At 53.2% G+C, this 18,949-nt stretch overlaps 1 protein-coding gene across 7 annotated transcripts in view; it reads right to left on the bottom strand.

The window, feature by feature from the left end:
• The window catches only part of STK32B (serine/threonine kinase 32B), a 393,997-nt gene that overhangs the window by 252,308 nt on the left and 122,740 nt on the right, over positions 1 to 18,949 (bottom strand). For all 7 annotated transcript variants that reach the window (XM_086705468.1, XM_086705467.1, XM_086705469.1 and 4 more), the window contains one exon: positions 17,296 to 17,447. In XM_086705468.1, the coding sequence (XP_086561594.1) occupies positions 17,296 to 17,447 (152 nt within the window). The remainder of the gene's footprint in view (positions 1 to 17,295; positions 17,448 to 18,949) is intronic.

Below are 18,949 nucleotides of genomic sequence, written 5' to 3'. Positions count from 1 at the left end.
ACTCAAATTCAGGCTTGCCTGTCTGGGGGTTCTCTACTGTCATGGCACCACGTGGCCTCTCTAACGTGGTTTAGCTCTGAGCTTCCTTTTAGTCAGAGGGGAGAGGATGACGCACAATTTTCATTATCAGAATGAGGGAACATTCCAGCTCCTTGGTAAAAGCAAATATCTTTTTCATGCACTAACTTCAAAAAAGGCATCATTCGGGTAGAGTCAGAGAAGGCTTCACCAACGAGCAAAGGGCGCGGTTTGGTGGTACAAAAGAGAGCTCGCCCGGTGAACAGGCGTAGGAGGGATTCAGGGACTTGGAACAGCACGTACAAACACCTGGACAGCTGTCTGGAACCACCCGATGCTGGCGCGTGGCTCCGGGGAGTCCAGCCCTGGTGGCGGACCATGTGACGTTACCTAATTTAATAACGTCATAAAGCCTAGTCAGGTTGGAAAACCAAAGAGGAGCGGAGAGAAAATTTAATTTAAAGGAGTGGAATAAAATCTTATTACAGCAGGCTCCACTAATTTGGAACAGGCAGTCTTTCAGCGAGGTAAAACGGAGCATTTCAGGAGCTGATTTATACCGTAAGCAAGATCGGAGATAGAGCTGATGTATAACGTAAGCAAGATTGGAGGCACCGGTTCAAAGCCGCAGAGGCTGGTAATTGGTTTTCAGATATCCGGGAGTGCACGGTCACATAGCAACAAAGATAGGCTAATGACAAACACTTAAGATATTCATTAAAAGAGGTTCCCATAGTACCGCTCCTGTCTACACCTTATTAGGCTCTCTACTTCCCGCACGTTGCTGGTGTACATAGGTCTGCCTCCCTGGGGCTCTTTCTGTACAAACAACCACCTTGCATCCTTAATTAAAACGACACTCATTGCGTGCCCCCGACTTTAGCTGGGCCTGGGGTAGAGACGGGTATCACACGCCACGCATCTGAATTCTACCGCCCCATAAAGGATCTCCGGAGGCTCCAGAGTCCTTCGAGATTAACACCTAGACACAAAACCTGGGACTGGCTCATGGTTCATGAGAAATCTCATTACTCCCAGTACAGACCTTGAGGGTGTGGGCAAAATGGAAATTGTCAGAGTGGTTTAGGCTGATTTTCCCTCTCGCTGCACCTCATACAAAAGTGCGTAACTCGGAGGGGAAGCAGGATTAACCACCTCTGTGTCAACGCGGCGCACGGCAGGAACGTTAAACCAGCTTGATGCCAAGACCTGCCATTTTTGTCTCCCACATGACCTATTCAACCTAAACGCGAAGTGAGGACATGTTGTGTTGTGTGCACGTGCCGTGAAGCCCAAGCTCTTGAACCTGTGCTCACGCTGCCCCTGCACCCAGGGCTTCCTTCTTCCTCTTTTCTGCTTCCTGAAATCCTGCCTCGTTGTTAGGATGGAGTGCAACGTCGTCACCCCCTGGACTGTCAGAATAAACGTGGACCACAGAGCTGACTGTGCTGGGGTAGGAGTGTGGGGCCCATTCCTACCCCCGCTCTTGCCACATTGACCATTCCCCCACAGGGTGAATTTCAATGCTTTCTTCTACTTGTCCTGCAGGACCCACCTCAAATATTCAGAAAACCTTTACTGAAATCATGATCAATAATCTTCTAAAAAAGATCAGTCTTACTGGGAATCCGAGATGTGTACTCAAACAATGTACCATCCAATTCGCTGCAGGGAAGGAGGTGAAGGAGGCATTCCTGCAGACTGCTTATCAAGAGGGCACATGCTAAAACGCAGTTATGGGGGGGGCGCCTGTGTGGCTCAGTCGGTTGAGTGTCCGACTCTTGATGTGGGCTCAGGTCATGATCCCGGGGTCACGGGATCGAGCCCTGTGTCAGGCTCCACACTGAGCGTGGAGCCTGCTTGGGATTCTCTCTCTCCCTCTGCCCCTCCCTCAGTCATGCACGCACTCTCTCTCTAAAATATAAATAAATAAATAAATAAATAAATAAATAAATAAATAAATAAATAAATAAATAAATAAAAACAGGGGCACCTGGTTGGCTCAGTTGGTTAGGCATCCGACTTCAGCTCTCGTGGTTCATCATGATCTCGTGGTTCGTGGGTTCGAGCCCCGCATCGGGCTCTGTGCTGATGGCTCGGAGCCTGGAGCCTGCTTCGGATTCTGTCTCCCTCTCTCTCTGCCCCTCCCCTGCTCATGCTCTGTCTCTCTCTCTCTCTCAAAAATAAATAAACATTTAAAAAATTAAAAATAAATAAGTAAAGAATAAACTGTAATTTCGCAGTATTTTCCAAAAACCTTTCAATCCAGTGTGCTCACTTCTAGGAATTAGTATTTGAAGAAAACCATCAGAGATGCCATGTTTTATAATCACAATAACAGCTAACTTTGGGATTTAACCATTGTTGGGCACCATGCCTCATTATACCTAGAGTTTGTGAGCTCTCCATCCTGAGAAGTGCTCAGGATGACACAGACGAGTATATGTCAGCCACCTTAAAGAGAAACTGACATGAGCAAGAATGCAGTGTGCTTTAGACATGGCTATTATTGTCACTCATGTCCTCTGGAAAACAACGACACGTGTTCTACCATGGAACATAACCCAGCAGGACTTCCCCCAGGTGGGATCATGCACTGTTGGTAAATTTAATAACACAATTAACCATACCTCTAGGTCAAGAAAACCAAATCTCTGAGCATCTTGGTAATTCTTCAAAAGGCATCTGATGAAATTCAAAATCGATTCCAAAGATAAAAAAATTCAAAATCGATTCCGGGAATGAAAGGATAATATCCTCAAGGCCATCAATGCAACCAAAGATGCGAACTAGTCAAGAGGCACAACTATTGGAAAACCAGACTCTGTTGACTTCTCAGTCAATTCTTCATTCATTCTCATATTTCCGGAGTGAATTCTTTGTGATCAAGTTCTCGTGGCTCAGAAATGATGCATTCATTTTGGAGAAGGAAGTAAATACACAACAGAGCAGATAAATAAACAGGATAATTTCTGACGGTGACAAATGCCCAGAAGAAAGCAGTAGAGAGTGGTGAGAAAGAGACCAAAGGACTCCAGCCACAGTGGAATCTCCCCACTGCACATTCTCCTTCTCCCTCCAGGGACCAAAGGGGCTCCCCAAAGTTCAGCGTGAAAACCATGGGTCAGTCTACCTACCCCCATGCCTTGTAGCAAAGTGCGACCGAGAGGAAGACCAGTGATGACAGAGGGTCAGCCCCGGACAGCAGGTGATCTACAGAGCCGGGCACCCCTACCAGCCCTGCCCTGTGTGATTTGCACAGGGCGACAATGCACCAAGGCCCATCAGCAGTATGAGCTCTCTGCCTGCCACACTCCCCACCTCTCCCTATCGCCCCACCCACATCCAATCCCTTCATTCATTTCTTACGTGCCCGCCCATGCAGGCATCCAAATGTGTAAGTTCTGACTTGGCATGGCTCTTGGCCCCAAGAACCTGAGGGTAAGACCATTTCTCAAGCCCACTTGTTCATGGTTTCTTCCAAACCAACTGAGGTCCCAGGGGACTGGGTGCCTGCTGCTTCTAAAGAGGTTTGAATGGGGCGTAGGGAGAAGCATGCCTCCCTTGGCACCCGCCGTTACTGTGGGTGTTGCAGATAATCCTGAAGAAGAGCAATGCTGCCCCAGCCCAACTCCATGCAGAGGAGCGGCTGCTTGTCTGCCCAGGACGGAGTCTCTGGGACGCTGCCTGCATTCCCCACAGGAGTTCTTCCTTCTGCTTTCTCACTTCCTGACAGCATATCCTACGTTGAATTTCTAAGAGTTGGTGTTAGTGGCTTTAAGCCATTTGGGGGGCAAAACCATAGGGTGGGAAAGGAATGAAAGAAAGAAGACGGAGGGATGGGGGGAAAGAAAGAGAAGACCCTTGCAGAGTGGTACCCGGCCCACAGCAGGCTCTCAACATCCAGTGTCACGGGGGCTGTGGGCCATGGATCGCAGGTGCCGCCACTGAGACGACCCCAGTGCCTTTGGCACGGCACTGAATGCCGTCAAAGGCGGAACAGGAAGCCCACTCAGTCCCACTCCTATCGCGCTTCCATCCTGATCATCGCGAGGAGAAAGACTGGCTTCGACGCTGGCCTGTCTCCACCACTCTGCCACTACCCATCAGTCAAACAACAAAACACTTGGTCTCAAGTTCACACCCTTGGCAGACGACAGTACTTAGCCGTAACTTAAGGACAGCGTGTAAGTTTCATGGTATATATTTCCCATTACACGAGAAATCGAATGGCTATGAAAATGTTAAGTCTGTAACATGCCCGCAAATGGTCCTCCGATACAAAGATGGTGTGCGTGTGACCGTGAGGGTCCATGAGGAACCAGCACGAGGCCTTCGCTTCCTTCTCCGTGACCTCACAGAGTCAATTTACCCGCTAGAAAGTGGATAATCGCTTTGCGGGGGCATTTCAACAACTGTTTTACTGGTTGCGATGTGCCTGGAACATGCCAGGTTGCTAGCATAGGAAGGAGGTCGTGGGGGCAGGGCGACAGCAGCCCAGAGGCTGGAGGAACAGGAATCTGGTAGAAATAGGTTTTACAAATGCCCCATTTCCCTCTTTAGTGTGAGCTAATGGCCTCAGACCTATCTTTCAGAAACCACAGTGGCAAATCAAACGTGCATGCCCTGCCGACCAAAAAAATACCATTCTGTAATGAATGAGGGGGGGAAATAATTAAAAATAAAAGCGGAAAAAGATTTCTGAGAGCAAGAAGCATTTAAGTGCATTGTTCTACTGCTGTGGCCCATATGCTTTGTGTATTAAACTCAGCATGTTAGGGGGGTAATTTATCATGCGTGCAAAGCGTGTTGCACTCTGCTAGGAGCTATGGGTAAAGACATGAAAAGGCCTCATCCCTGTCCTCAAGGACCCACTGGGGAGGACAGGTGGCTCCCTCCTTCCTTGCAAACTTCCCTCCCTCTTTTCTCTTCCAATCCCTTGAGAATCCGCTATGCCCCAAGCCATGGACTGGGTGCAAACATCCAATTCAACATAACCCATTATTATCAAGCGCCCACATATGCCTAATACTGGTTTAGGGCCTTTTAGACACTCTGAAAAACAAAAAGTCTACAAAGAAATGAGCAAACACGCTAACATCAGAGACAGACAGACAGAATATTTCTTTATTTACAAGCAAAACAGGACAGCACGACAGGCAAAGCCTCGAGCTACAAGAAGCTCACAGTCTGGCCCCGCCTCCCGTGTACGAACCAACGAGCCGCGGACCCCTCTTTCAAGATGCTCCGACGGAAGAATGACACGGCCACACGAGCAGGAGCCACGTGCTGCGGGAACAAAGATTTCTCCTTCTGAGAGGAGGCGCTCGGCAGGGATGGCTCTGAAGGATAAGGCTTTCTGAAAGTGGCTGCTTTTGTAAGTTTGCCGTTCAGTGTATCAACAATCCAGCTAACACGTTGGGCTTCTGAGTCAGCAGCCTTCCTGAAATCCCTTCTTGCACATGTGTCAGATGGACTGGGCTCGAAACACTGACTCTCCACCTTACTGGCCCCACGATGCCGGGGACGTTACTGTACCCACCATATCTCCGTCATGTCATCTACAGATCTACAGACCGAGCCAACCACTGCGTCCTTCTTTTCTCTTTTGCATGGGATGAAGGTTCACGATCTACTGGAGGGAAGGGGCTCGGGAGGCGGGGAGGGTGAATGAGGTCCAGTCTTGCAGAGGTGAAGTGACACGAGCAGAGAGCAGGATCCACCAGCACTGTGGAGGCCAGGAGGCAGGGAGGGGAACAATGGCCCACAGAGACCTGGGAAGGGCTCACCCCATGGCTGTTACCCAGGGAACCACAGCCAGAGTCTTAGAAAGGGCAGCGGCTGTGGGCACAGCTTCTTCAGGATCAGCCAGGCAGGGGACACAGTGGTGGGGAACAGGGGAGAGCAAAAGGCTCGACCTTGACCTTCCGGGGCCCTGGGGGCCAGGATGTTATGTTGTAGGAAGAGATGTGTGGAGACACGATGGTCCCACAGCAGGCATGCAGAGCAGAGGTCTGGCTGGGGATCCAGGAGCAGGAGGAATGACCCTCACGGTTCCTGGGGATGGGCGTTCTAAGAAAAGAGCACCGTTTTGGACGGGAGACCCTGTAAATCCCCACTGTGCCCTCCATGGGTTGTGCGGCTTTTAAACTGATACTTTCGTTTACTGCCACCTCTGAAACTGCTCCCCCAGCAGAAGCACCAACACCGTTTATCAGTAAACACACTTTCCTGAGAGCAGATGTTTATCACAATCTGTTTTCTGGTCTCTACTGCCCGCACTTCCTTCTTGACTTCTTGGGCACCGCGGGGCACCCGGCTGAGCGGGAAGCACGCACAGTGGCCCTTTCCTGTCCCCTGTGGTTTCTGCCACTGGCCTGGGGCACATGACTTAGCACGGGTGCAGAACGCAACACGCTTCTTCAACCACTGACGAGCTGCCTTTGATTTTACAAGTTGAGATGCATTTTCATTAAACCCGTTCTTTTGTGAACTTGAACACAGTGTCTGGGTCATGCCTCTCTGCTTATCAAAGCTGGCTGCGCCTGGGCCCAGCTCTTAGCCCACAAAGCAGCCTGTGGGTTGTCAAAGCTGACTCACAGAGCAGGAGACACAATCTAGACTCCTGGCTGTCAAATGATTAAGCAGCAAAAATCCTTCCTTGACTGAAACCAAAGGTAAAACAGTAACACATAAGTATAGGGAAAGCAGGGGCGCCTGAGTGGCTCAGTGGTTAAGCGTGGGACCCTTGGTTTCCGCTCAGCTCATGATCTCAAATGGTTCGTGAGTTTGAGCCCTGTGTCAGGCTCCACGGGGTGAGTGCAGAGCCTGCTTAGGATTCTCTCTCTCTCTCTCTCTCTCTCTCTCTCCCTCCAAATAAATAAATAAACTTTAACAATAAAGGCTAGGAATGTAGAAAGTGGCAGGATGGAGCCTGGTCCCTACACACTCAACCCCATCAGCTCCAGGACCCCTAAGGGACTTCCTGGACCCCCTGTGGAAACCAAGGGAAAACCAGTGGATGGAGCCCTTGGCTTCCAGTCCACAGCTGAGAAGACTGCAGCCCGGAGGAGGAGAACATCAGTTTTCCAGTTAGTGGATAAGATCCCAATGGCAGGTCTGTTTTCCCTTCAAACTTCCTTCATGGCTTCAAGCAACGTTTATGGCACCAGCCAGAAAAAGGAAAGCAGTGCCATGTTCTAGACACTGTCGCCTCTGGAGTCAGACAGGCTGGGCGTGAATCCCGGCTCCACCCCCTAGGAACTGTGGGGCCTGCACAGGGAGCCGCTCAGCTTCTCTGAGCCTCAGTTTCCCCATCTGTAACAATACCTGCCAGGGAGAGCTGCTGTGAGTCTTTAGGGCCATGAAACCCCAAAGCTGCCACCTCCTTGGGGAGCATCCCTGATGCCACCAAGGGATGCCAAATGTCCCCTCACTTCTCAGTCCCAGTGGCCTGAGCCTCCTTCTCAGCGCTTGCCAGAATCTTGAATTACACATACTTTTATCATTATTTGATTTTTGCTCGTGTCCCCCTGTAGACTGGGGAAGGGAACGTTCCACGCAGGCGAGGTCGTGTCTATTTTGCTCTGCACGTTATCACCAGCACGCCCACCCGACAGGGTCCTAGGGAAGAACGAATAACCCACGTGAAGCACTTGGCACAATGCCAGGTATCCAGCAAGCGCTTAATAGATGTCAGCTCTCCGAATCGCCACCAGCATTAACCCCCAGAATAGAAAAAGGTCACCTTCCTTCCCTAGCTCCACAAACTCACTCCGGATCACAAGGAGGGGGATGGAAACATCATGTGTTCGGCCGGTGCACAGATCAGCAAAATAATTCCTGCTGGGCTTGGGGGGCTGAAGTGTTCACCGTTGATTTTGGTTTCCAGGTCAGGGTGGGTCAGTGAAAAACCAAAGGAGCTGGTCACCTATGGCTCTCAGTGTAGGATTTCGGGGGGAGAAGGGGACATTGACCCATGCAGTTCACCCATTCAACAAGTACTTACGAAGCCCCTACTGGACGCCAAGACAGGCTTCCGAGTGCTGGAGACAGAGCAGGGAACATGCAGACGGATGTTCCCCCCGCCGGCCCCCCGCCCCGTGGAGCCAGCCTTCCTTCCCGTGTGCATGTGACACAGACACGGAAAGCAAGCAAGATAGAGACATCACATGCATTTTGTGTTGTAAGGCGAACCACGTGCCATAGCGGGTAAAGCAAGGAAGAGGGCTAGTGGACCAGGGACAGGCAGGGCGGGCTGACAAAGACTCAGAGAGGAGGTCACGGCGATCAAGATCGGAAGGAAGTGCGCCTGCAGGTGTCCAGAGATTGTCCCAGGAGAGCAAACACCTGGGGTGGCGGGGTGGGCGGCCCCCGGCTGCTGGAAGGACAACAGGGAGGAGCTAGAGAGCCACAGCCTCCGACTTAGTTACGCTCCCTGCAGCAGGTGAGTCCCCCCGCCCCCGCCCCGCCCCGCCACGAACGTGCATGACATCGCAAGGCGGTGTTTGTGTCTCTCTGGGATGTGAACTGCACACACCATTGCCGGGCTTTCACCCGCCGGACCTCATCTGCCTTGGCCTTCACAAAGCAGGGAAGGGAGGGAGCCACCGTCCCCGTTTCACAGATGGGGAAACTGAGGCTCTCCAAGAACACCATCCTAGGAGGGGAAGGACTTTTGCCACTTTCCATTTTTTTTTGTCCAGTAATACACCCCGCCACGTTCCCCTTCCTAATTCTCTTATGACATCCCTTTCCCTGAGGGTGGGTCTCGCCACTGACTCATTCCTGTGTGTGAGGCTTACCCCCCCGTCCCAGATCCCAGAAGTTGGGTCTGGATAGGGCACTGGCTTTGCTGTGAGATCTGGGACTCTCGGGATCGCGCTGGAGCTGGCTTATCCTGGCTCACGAGAACTGCTACGTTTTCAGCAGTTTTGCAAGCTGGTTGACTTCATGCTGTCAGCTTGAACTCAGCCATGTCTTAGTCCGTTCGGGTGGCTATGACAGAATATCACAGACGAGTGGCTTATAAACCATAGAAATGTCCTTCTCACAGTCCTGGAGGCCAGAAGTTCAAGCCGCAGACAGATCTGGTGTCTGCTGAGCGTCAGCTTTCCGGCTCATAGGTACCTGTCTTTTCACAGCGTCCTCACACAGACGGGGAAGGGGGCTCTTGTGGGGCCCCTTTTAATAAAGGCAGTCGTCTCATTCGTGAGGGCTCTACCCTCATGACTTAATCACCGCCCCAAGGCCTTCTCTCCTGCTACCATCCCACTGGGAGTCAGGCTTCAACATACGAATTTGGGAAAGACACAAACATTCAGTCCACAGCACGCCGTGACATCACAGAGATCAGCGAACTCTGCAATGCACGGCTTGCTCTGTTTCCCCGTGGAAAGCGGGATGTCAAGCACTGACTGCTACGTTCTTGCTTCCAGTCCCAACGCGGCCTCCTGTTGGCTCTGTAGCTTTGCATAAATTATTTAGGCCCCTAGCCCTTGGTTTCTCGAACTTTAAATGGGGCAGGGTAACATCCACCCTGCAAGACTGTGCTGAGGATTAATGAAGATATAATAGGGGGCGCCTGGGTGGCTCAGTCCGTTAAGCGCCCAACTTTGGCTCAGGTCATGATCTCACGGTTCGTGAGGTCAAGCCCTGTGTCGGGCTCTCTGCTGACAGCTCGGACCTGGAGCCTGCTTTGGATTCTGTGTCTCCCTCTCTCTCTGCCCTCCCCCACTGGCGCTCGGTCTTCTCTCTCTCTCCCAAGAATGAATAAACATTAGGAAAAAAAAGGTATAATAGGAAAGGAGCCATGCACCATACGTGATCGATAAAGGTGGTATTACTGATATTATCAGGCACTGAAGAAGTGTGGGCTGAATTCATAACTCCCGCACGCGCCAAGGACACTCCTAACTACAAAAAAACACGTGAGGGGCAGTCAGAGACATGGGCACATGAAGGTGTCTGTTGGGTCAGAAGGTGGGGAGAGCAGAGAACCCCAAAGACCATCAGCAGGTCTGAGGCATGTCTTCGCTCTTCCCATGACCTTGGGCAACCCCCTGACCTTCTGGGTGGATTGCAGCATCCCCCATTCACCCACAGGGATTGTCTGAGACGCCAGGGTCAGTGTCCCGGGCCCGGCTCCTCCCTGCCTGCACCCTGCGTCTGCACAGCAAGACCTCCGTCTCCTCACTCCGCCCTCTCCACAGGCCAGTGCCCACCCTCTGGATGTCCGAGAGCAGCCTGGGCCATCCTGCAATCCACAGGCACAACCCCAACTCTGTCCCCTTCAGAAGAGCAAACCTGTGGCCCTTAAACATAAAATCTGGGAAATCTGTCCCCTTGAAAGCACAAGCCGAAGTTACAAGCGATGTTAACAAATCCAAGAACAGTAAAGTTTGCGAAAAGGATCCAGGACGAGACAGCATCACCTCTTGCCCCCTTTTATTAAGGGAGTTTCCATGGTGATGGAGACTGAAGAAGCTACTGTGAACATTTTCCATCTGCGTGTCCCGGGTGGGCCAGGATATCACCTGACTCCAGCTCACGGGGGACATGAGTAATCTGTATTTTTTAAAGTTATCCTAGGACCCTAAAGGCTGACAGTAGTTACTCAAGACGTAAGGAAGAGGGCAGGGGAGCACATCAGCCGTGGCTTGATGTCTGTCCTCTCTCGTCTGCAAGTTCTGTGAAGGCAGAGTGACTCTCGCTCACTGTTCCATCACCAAGGCAGGCACAGCGTTGGCCGTATTGCATGTTGGCCCTTGACACTGAATGAATGAACTTAGCGAGCCTCAGGTGCTGGGGAGAGGCGTGGCCCATTCCCCAGGCGGCTGGCTGCTGATGGTAGAAACAGACACACAAGCACACAAATGGGACAGGGCTGTCCTGTGCTGTAACAACGTCCGGGAGGACACCAGCTGTGGGCGTGGCCAGCAGTGCCGAGGAGGCTTGATGCCTGGCCTACAGGATCCAAGAGGGCAAGATTTTCTTCATCCCTGGACCCTCAGAAAGTAATATAGTACCTCGTACACAATAAGGGTCCAATTAATACCCATTTAATGAGCGGATACTTGGGGGAAGATAAGCAGTTCTCACAGTGAACAAAGGAAGATGGTCCAGGCAGGAAAGAAAAAGCATGTGCAAAGGCCCGGAGACACGGAAACAGCAAGACGAATGACAGGTGCCACTAATCGATAGGTTTGGCTGGAACAGAAATGGACCAAGATGGCAGCAGAGGTTGGCGTCAGTGGGGGAGGCTGGTGCGCTGTCAGAAGCCAGGTCACGAGGTCACGGGGAGACATTTAGCCTGTGGGGTTTGGGATGCCATTGCCGGCTTCTGCGCAGAGATATGGCGACCTCGGATTTGCACGTGGATAAGATTTGCCCTGTGTTATAGGCTTAACGATTGTGTCCTCCCCACCCAGTCCCCAGCGGGATGGGATTTGGAGATGGGGCCTTTGGGTGGAGCCCTCATGATGGAATTAGTGCCCTTTAAGAAGAAACAAGAGAGAGCGTGTTCTCTCCCCCTCGCCCCGTGTGAGGACCCAGCAAGAACACTGATGGACAGCAGCACACCAGGAGAAAGGCTCTCTCCAGAACGTTCCCAGGCCGGCACCCTGACTGCGACCTCCAGCCTCCAGAACCACGAGAAATATGTTCTGTTGTGTAAGCCGCCTCGTCTGTCATAATCTGTGATGGCAGCCGGGAAGGACTAAGACACGCCAGGAGGGCACAGTGGTGATGGATAACCGTGGCTGAACGGAGAAATGCCGAAATGCCAGTTGGGAGGCTGTAGCAATAGTCAAGGCCAAGGATGATTATTTTTATGGAAATGAGGCTGTTCAGCGACTGATGACTATAAAGGGCTTTTATCCTTCACCAGAAGTTCCCGGTGGGGGCGGGGGGGGGTGCTTCCAGTCTCTATCCTCCCCCCTCCTGCAAAGTCCTTCCCACCCCCCTGCTTCAGCCAGGGCAGTTCCACATGTAAACACCTTGCACAGTTTCACTTCGAAGTCTCAACACTCAAAGATGTATCAGCTTCTACTTCAAGTGGTCCTTTCTTGGCTCCAAGTGGTGCACAGAGACCTGTGTCTTGACTCAGTCCGTGGCTACTCAGGGAAGGTTCTAGAAATCCACACTTGCTACGAGGACTGTTTAAAATGGGGCGGTTAAGCGTCTGACTTGATTTTGAGTCCGATCTCAGGGTCGTGGGAATGCGCCCCGCATCGGACTCCACGCTGCCCCTCCCCCAAGTTCGTGTGTGCTCTCTCTCTCTCAAAACAAAATTTAAAAAAATGAAGTAAAGTAAAGTAAAATAATTGTAGGTTGCCTGTCCTCATCCTGTCCTGCCAGGACATTCCCACAGTGACGTCAGCAGTAAAATGGGCAGGGGAGTCACCGGAGACATCGTAAATGCCCCATTTTAACAGCTACTCTAGTAAATACAGACAATCGGGTGAGAGGGAACGGGTTTTGAAAATAGAATGAGGGCACAGGTAAGCAGTCCAAGCGGCGGAGGCCAACCCGAGGGAGCAGGTGCTAAGAACATCAACGCCAACGGAGACCTGAGACCCAGTGGCCGCCTCTCGCCCAAGAGCCTGTGGGCACCTGCTCGGGAGGACCCCCACTGGCCCTTACAACCACCGTACGACATAGTTATCCTTCCTTCCCCATTTTACAAGTAAGGAAACTGAAACACAAAGAAGAGAGTCAGTTTGCTCTCAAGGGCTCCGTATTCCCCTGCCAGGGACACCACAACACAATTCCGGGACCTGGAAGGCTTCGGCCACAGAAGGTCATTTTCTTGCAGCTCTGGAGACAAGTCTGAGATCAAGGTGCCGACGTGGCTGGGTTCCGGTGACGCCCTCCTCCCTGTTTGCAAACAGCCGCCGTCTTGCTGTGTCCTCATGGCAGAGAGACACGTTTCATCTTCTAAGGCCACTGTCCATTCTGTCCAGGGACCCACCCTAATGACCTCATGTCACCTAATAACCACCTGAAGGCTGTCTCCACATACGGTCACACTGGGGGACAGGGCATCAGTGCACGGGCTGGAGGACAGGGGGACACGGTTCAGTCCATTGCAGCCTCGAAGCCTGCAAGAGCAGGGCCGCTCCAAGAACCCAGGAGGTCAGACCCGGAGCCCAGGTGCCGAAACGCGGCCCCCCGTCTCTCTCCTCCCCACGTCTTGAGGCCTCCCACTCACACACCTCCCGCACCCTCCTCCCCAGTGTCCCCTTTCCCCTTTGCCCTGCCCCAGAGAGCAGAACAGCATCGCTTCAGGACCCCCGGAGAGCACCCTGGATCATCCCAGGCTCGGGAGCACACAGCCTTCTTCATTCCTCGCACGCAAAACTGCCATGCAAAGAATCCGTCCCCAGCCTTCACCTCACCAGGTCGGGAACACGCCAGCAAGTGAGAAGGGGGCACAGTGAGGATTTCCGAGGCTGCAATAAATTCACCCTCCTCGTAACCGAGATGAAAAGCTGACCTGTAATCGATACAAAGCGGCAGCGTCCTCAGGACCCCGACGAGCAGCTCCACACGGCACTCCCTTCCAGCGGGGGCCAGAGAGCCAGCCAAACAGAGGCCCCGGCCCGAGGGTGTTGGGCAGGGGGCCGGGGCCTTCTCACAGCCGCTGTGGGGTCTGGGCTGACACCAGACACCCCGGGGCTCCGTCCTGTCTCCTCCACTTACTGGCGGTATGAGTCAGTGACCCCACCTGCATGATGGGGACGACAGTGTTAGGATGATAGTCGGAAACCAAAGAGGCCGTTCGGAGGACTGGGAAAGTTAAGGAAACTCCTCAAGACATGCTCGTGGTCATTCCCCGGCAGGAGCTGAAAACCTCAGGGCACGGCGGGATGGTCTTGAGTTTGAACTGCAATTCGATGGATTCCGGGAGGTAGTGAGCTGCTTTGAGCCCTGCTCTCCCTCTCTGACAAAGGGAGCCCACAGCCCTCACCTTGCAGAACGTTAGGACGACGGCAGCCTGCTGACAGGAAGCACAGGTGGCAGGCCCTGTACGCGGCAGGCACGGTCTCTACCACTCTCTGGAGCCAGGTGCCAGTCTCCCTCCGCAGGTCTCCGTAGCTCCTCCCTCGTCCTCCCTTCCCAGACGTACCCACCCCCTCCCCCCGCCCCACTGCTTCAGGAATGGGCACAGGACCCGAGCCAGGTCAATCCCACCATGACCTCGGCCCTCTGCCGGGCGGTTCCACGAACAGAAGTCAGGGCAACCCGTGGGCAGCACGAGCCGGGGGAAAGCAAGACGTAGAGGCCACAGGCAGTGGGAATTCTAGACTTCCCAGCTCTACAACCCAAGGAATTCTGTCGCGCGCGGGGGCAAGGTGAAGTTTCTGCATAAATCCTGAGCCATTCGGAACTCCGTCCTGCCCAACGGACTGGTGGGCATGGCACTCCTTTTCACTCGGAGCTTGAAGGGGCTCTGCCCACCCGTCATCTTTCTACTATCACGTATTCCCCACGCGCGCACGTACTCTCTTACTGTCAGCGGTATTTCCGTGCACGGAAAGCACGCCTTCGCTGCGCTCACTCAGCGGATTCTCCAAACAGTCCTAGCAGTAAGCCAGGGCATTTATTATCGCCATTAATGGGACATAGTTCAAGACGTGACTCCAAAGTCCAGCAGCCATTCACTGCCTCTTGCTCCCAATGGAAATGCAACACCACCAACGCCCAGCAACTGCACAGAGCTCCCTCTTACCCTGCGCATTCACGTAATCATGGGGGTGTGACATTTACCTGGGACTCGGAGCACATAAACACAGCATGGAAAGGTGGTGCCTTCCGAGGGGCCGAACCTAACACGTATCGCGCGTCCAGGCGTCCATCCGACCCCTGTGGTCCCCTGTAAGGAGTCCCCTGGAAAGGCTTCAGCTCAGACCTACCCATCTAAGCATCATTCCCACTGGAAACAGCCCTAAATCGCCCCTGTGCCAGGACACAGGCTAGACGTCTCACTGAACATGTCCATGGTGGAATGTTATGCAACGTTATGTAACTACTAAAAATCACTTACAAAGAATTCGCAATAATAAGCAGATCATGCCCCTACCGGACTATTAATTTGAGAAAGCAGAACACAAAATTGTCATGCATTCAGTCTTTTTTTTTTTTAATGTTTATTCATGTTTGAGAGATGGACAGACACAGAGCGTGAGCAGGGGAGGGGGAGAGAGCGAGAGGGACACAGAATCCGAAGCGGGCTCCAGGCTCTGAGCTGTCAGCACAGAGTCTGATGTGGGGCTCAAACCCACAAACCCCGAGATCATGACCTGAGCCGAAGTCGGACGCTCAACCGACTAAGCTACCCAGGCACCCTGTCATGCATTCGTTCTTCTACCAATAACATATATGGTCATATCGATACGAGAAAAGAAATACAAAGAGAATTACACACCAAAATGTAATCCAGGGGAGGTGGGATTCTGAATCACTGTTACCTTCATATGGATTTTATTTCGTGTGTTTTGCAATAAACGTATGTTGCTTTTCTGATTAGAAATTTACTCTTTAGGGGCGCCTGGGTGGCTCAGTCGGTTAAGCGTCCGACTTCGGCTCAGGTCATGATCTCACAGTTTGTGAGTTCGAGCCCCACGTCGGGCTCTGTGCGGACAGCTCCGAGCCCGGAGCCTGCTTCAGGGTCTGTGTCTCCCTCTCTCCCTGCCCCTTCCCCGCTCATGCTCTGTCTTTCTCAAAAATAAAAATAAACATTAAACAAAATTAGAAATTTCCTTTTGAAAAATTTCCTTCTAGAGTGATGCAACACGAGGGGGTTCACTGGTTGTTTCCAAATGACTGAAGTGTCTGGATCCCTCCCTGGATACTTGTACTTGTTACTCAGGCTCTAGCATGTACCACACAGGTAGGCTTGTCCCCATGGAGATGTGCGGCATTGGCCTGCATGGTTTTCTCAAGCAGGACAGCTGATGTCCCCTTGTTCCATCACCCTTGTTCGGAGGGCTCTGCGCGTGAGACACAACGGACATAACGGGTGATACCGTGGGAGGAAGATGAGCTAGACTCGACTTCCCCATCAGGGGTCACTTAGGATGTCCAATGGAGGTGCAGAATGTGTTTCCTGGAACAGCCTGTTCTGTCCCTTCAACAAAATCCCGCTCAGGGAACCTTGAGCAAATGCCTCCAACACGTCTGCAACCCGTGTGAGACTCTCAGAGACGAAGAACCAAGAGATGGCACCCCCTCCTTCAGGGAGCAAGCTATTCCTCGGAAAGCAGACAAGTAAGCCAGCGATTTGGATCCGGGCTCACTGCGGGAAAGGCTGTGCCGGTGGGTCAAGCACAGAGCAGGTGGAGACGGTGAGGGGCACTGAGCTGGCCCGTGGGTTAGGGAAGGCTCCCGCCCCGAGTGACCTCTAAGCAGGATGAAAGTAATGTGCAGGATTTGGTTAGAGGCAGCCGGGGGTGAGACGCACGTGGAAATTTCAGGCAGAGGAGATACCACTGCAAAGACACAGGGGCAGGAAACCACGAGCAGGCAGCATTTCTAGGATGCCAATTTAGAGCAGAGATAGTAGCCAGGGAGGGGATGGAGAGAAAGTTCTAGAACACGGATAATGGTAGGCCTTGGGCGCCATATTCGGAACCTGGAGTTCAGCACATCCACACTGGGCAACCCTCCTGAGGCTTTTTTGCCATCAACACTATGGGAGCTATTTTTTTAAAGAGTTCAATTCCCCTCTATTTGGGCTTCTCTTACGACATTCCACGTGTTTTCTTGGAAATACAAAAACCTTCCCTTCGAAATCTATTTTCAACACTGATTCATCACCTAAGAGAACAGAATTAAAATTAGAGTGAGCAGGTGCTAGGGTGCCTGGATGGCTCAGTCAGTTAAGCGTCCGACTGACCCTTGGTCTCGGCTCGGGTCATGGTCTCATGCTTTGTGAGTTCAAGCCCCACCTCGGGCTCCCAGCTGAGCGCACAGAGCCTGATTGGAATCTCTCTCTCCTCTCTTTGTCTCTCTGCCCCTCCCCTGCTGACGCTCTCTCTGTCTCTCAAAATAAATAAACTTAAAAATACATATTAAGAACAGCAGGCAGATTCTTCCAGATTTCACGAGAGCATGCACCCCACAAGACAGCCATCGGAGTACGCGCTCCGCAAAATACCCCGAAGAATATCCGAGCGCAGAAAGTGTCCTCGCTATGCCTCCACCAGGCAGAAGCTTCCCCCGAGCACGTGGCTCCATAGTGAGGCTGGCACAGGAGCCCCGCGTGCGATCACTCACCACAGGTTGACCAGGAAAGGGTGGTCCAGTCCCCGCATGATCTGCAGTTCCCGGAAGACGTTCCGTACTTCATCCCTCTCGATGCATTTCTGCTTGTTCATGTACTTCATCGCGTACATTTTCTTTGTGTCCCGCTTCTGCACGATGCATACCTGGGCAACGGCCAACGGGGAGAACATTCAGGCCAACGTTTACCAAAATGGAAGGAAAAAAAAAAAGTCAGCCCCTCCCCACACTCCTCCCTCTGGGCTTGAGTCTCTGTCCCGGAAACTTGCTGGCGGAGCAGGGCTGGCCAGGCCACGACCTCTCCTCTCCGCACCTGTAAGACGAGGCCCGGACCAGAAGCACCTGTTGAGCAGGTACTTAGACCGAGCGAGGGCTGTGTGCTGGCAAAGGAGCTGCGGATACAGCCTCAAGGAGCGCCCTCAAGGAGCGCACAGACCGGGAGGACAACAAACGCACCAATGCCTGCAGCCCCCAGAAATGCGGTGTCACTGCCCACCCGCACCCCCAGGCCCTCCCTGCCTCCGTGCGCACCTCTGCCGGCCAGCCCTGCTTTTCTGGGCTCAAGGATGCTCTCCGCCAAAAGTGCCCGCTTTGCTGCCCAGGCAGCAGACTGGCGACACTGGACAGTCAAGTCCTGCAGGAGCAGCATCCCTGCCCCCGGCCCCTTGACCGTCCCGTGGGGGACGTCTGAGGCTCCCGGAGTCGGAGGGAGAGCTGGCCCACGGGGCACCTGGCTCGATGGAACATCCTTACGGGCAGTTTGCTGCCTTTCCTCCCCTGACTCACCTCCCACCCCACCTGCCCCGTGCTGCTGTCACCTCTCCGGTGCCCCGGACTCAAGAGCCTCGGAGGCTGCTCCTGGCGACCCCCAATCTAAGGTGCTTGGGCACTGGGGGAGCGACGGTGGAGCGTGACACAGTGACGGCAGCTCCCCTATGCCGAGCGCTGGACTGCAGGCCGGACGCTGGGCAAAAGCTCTCCCTGGTAATCTGCTCGAGGGCCTCTCCAGTAAAGCCTCCAACTTTCCTCGAGCGGGATGGAGTGCCCCGAGGGCACTGATGAGGACACCCAGTGTCCAACGAGCCCCTAAGTGTCAGGACAGACAGCCAAAGCCAGACAGTCTGACTCTGGAGTGACCCCTTACTGGGGGGAGCAGGGGGCTAGTGGGAGAACAGGCCATCACCGACTGGCGTCTTTACAGTAAGAGAAGAGAAGGGAGAAGGCACAGAGGAGAGGGTGATGTGACCGTGTGGGCAGAGCTTGGGGAGGTGACATGTGAACAAGCCAAGGGACACACAGGTTTGCTGACTGCCCCCTAGGAGAGAGGCACATGATGGACCCTCCCTTGAGCCCTCGAACAGCGAGATCCACTTTTGTTCTAAGCTACCCAGCCCGTGGTTCTTTGTTATGGCAACCAGAGGACACGAAATGGTCTGTACATGTCCCTCACGGCCATCCACCTGTGGCTGAGCGACTCGGCCAAGCACCCCTGTGATCCTCACTCTCCCGCCCGTGGGCATCAGGACTGACCGCACCAGGTCTCCAGGCAGCTCCCCAAGGAGCCCAGCAGAGCGTGTGGTCCACGCAGGCGCCCGCTAAACGTGGGCTGGTGGGTGACGGACAGACCGATGCCTGGAATCCAACCCTG

Source organism: Puma concolor, chromosome B1 (assembly GCF_028749965.1).
Source record: "Puma concolor isolate L17-30 chromosome B1, mPumCon1.1.hap2, whole genome shotgun sequence".
NCBI classification, from domain to species: Eukaryota; Metazoa; Chordata; class Mammalia; order Carnivora; family Felidae; genus Puma; species Puma concolor.
Note: the sequence above shows the minus strand (reverse complement) of the source record. Positions and strands in the feature narration are given on the sequence as shown.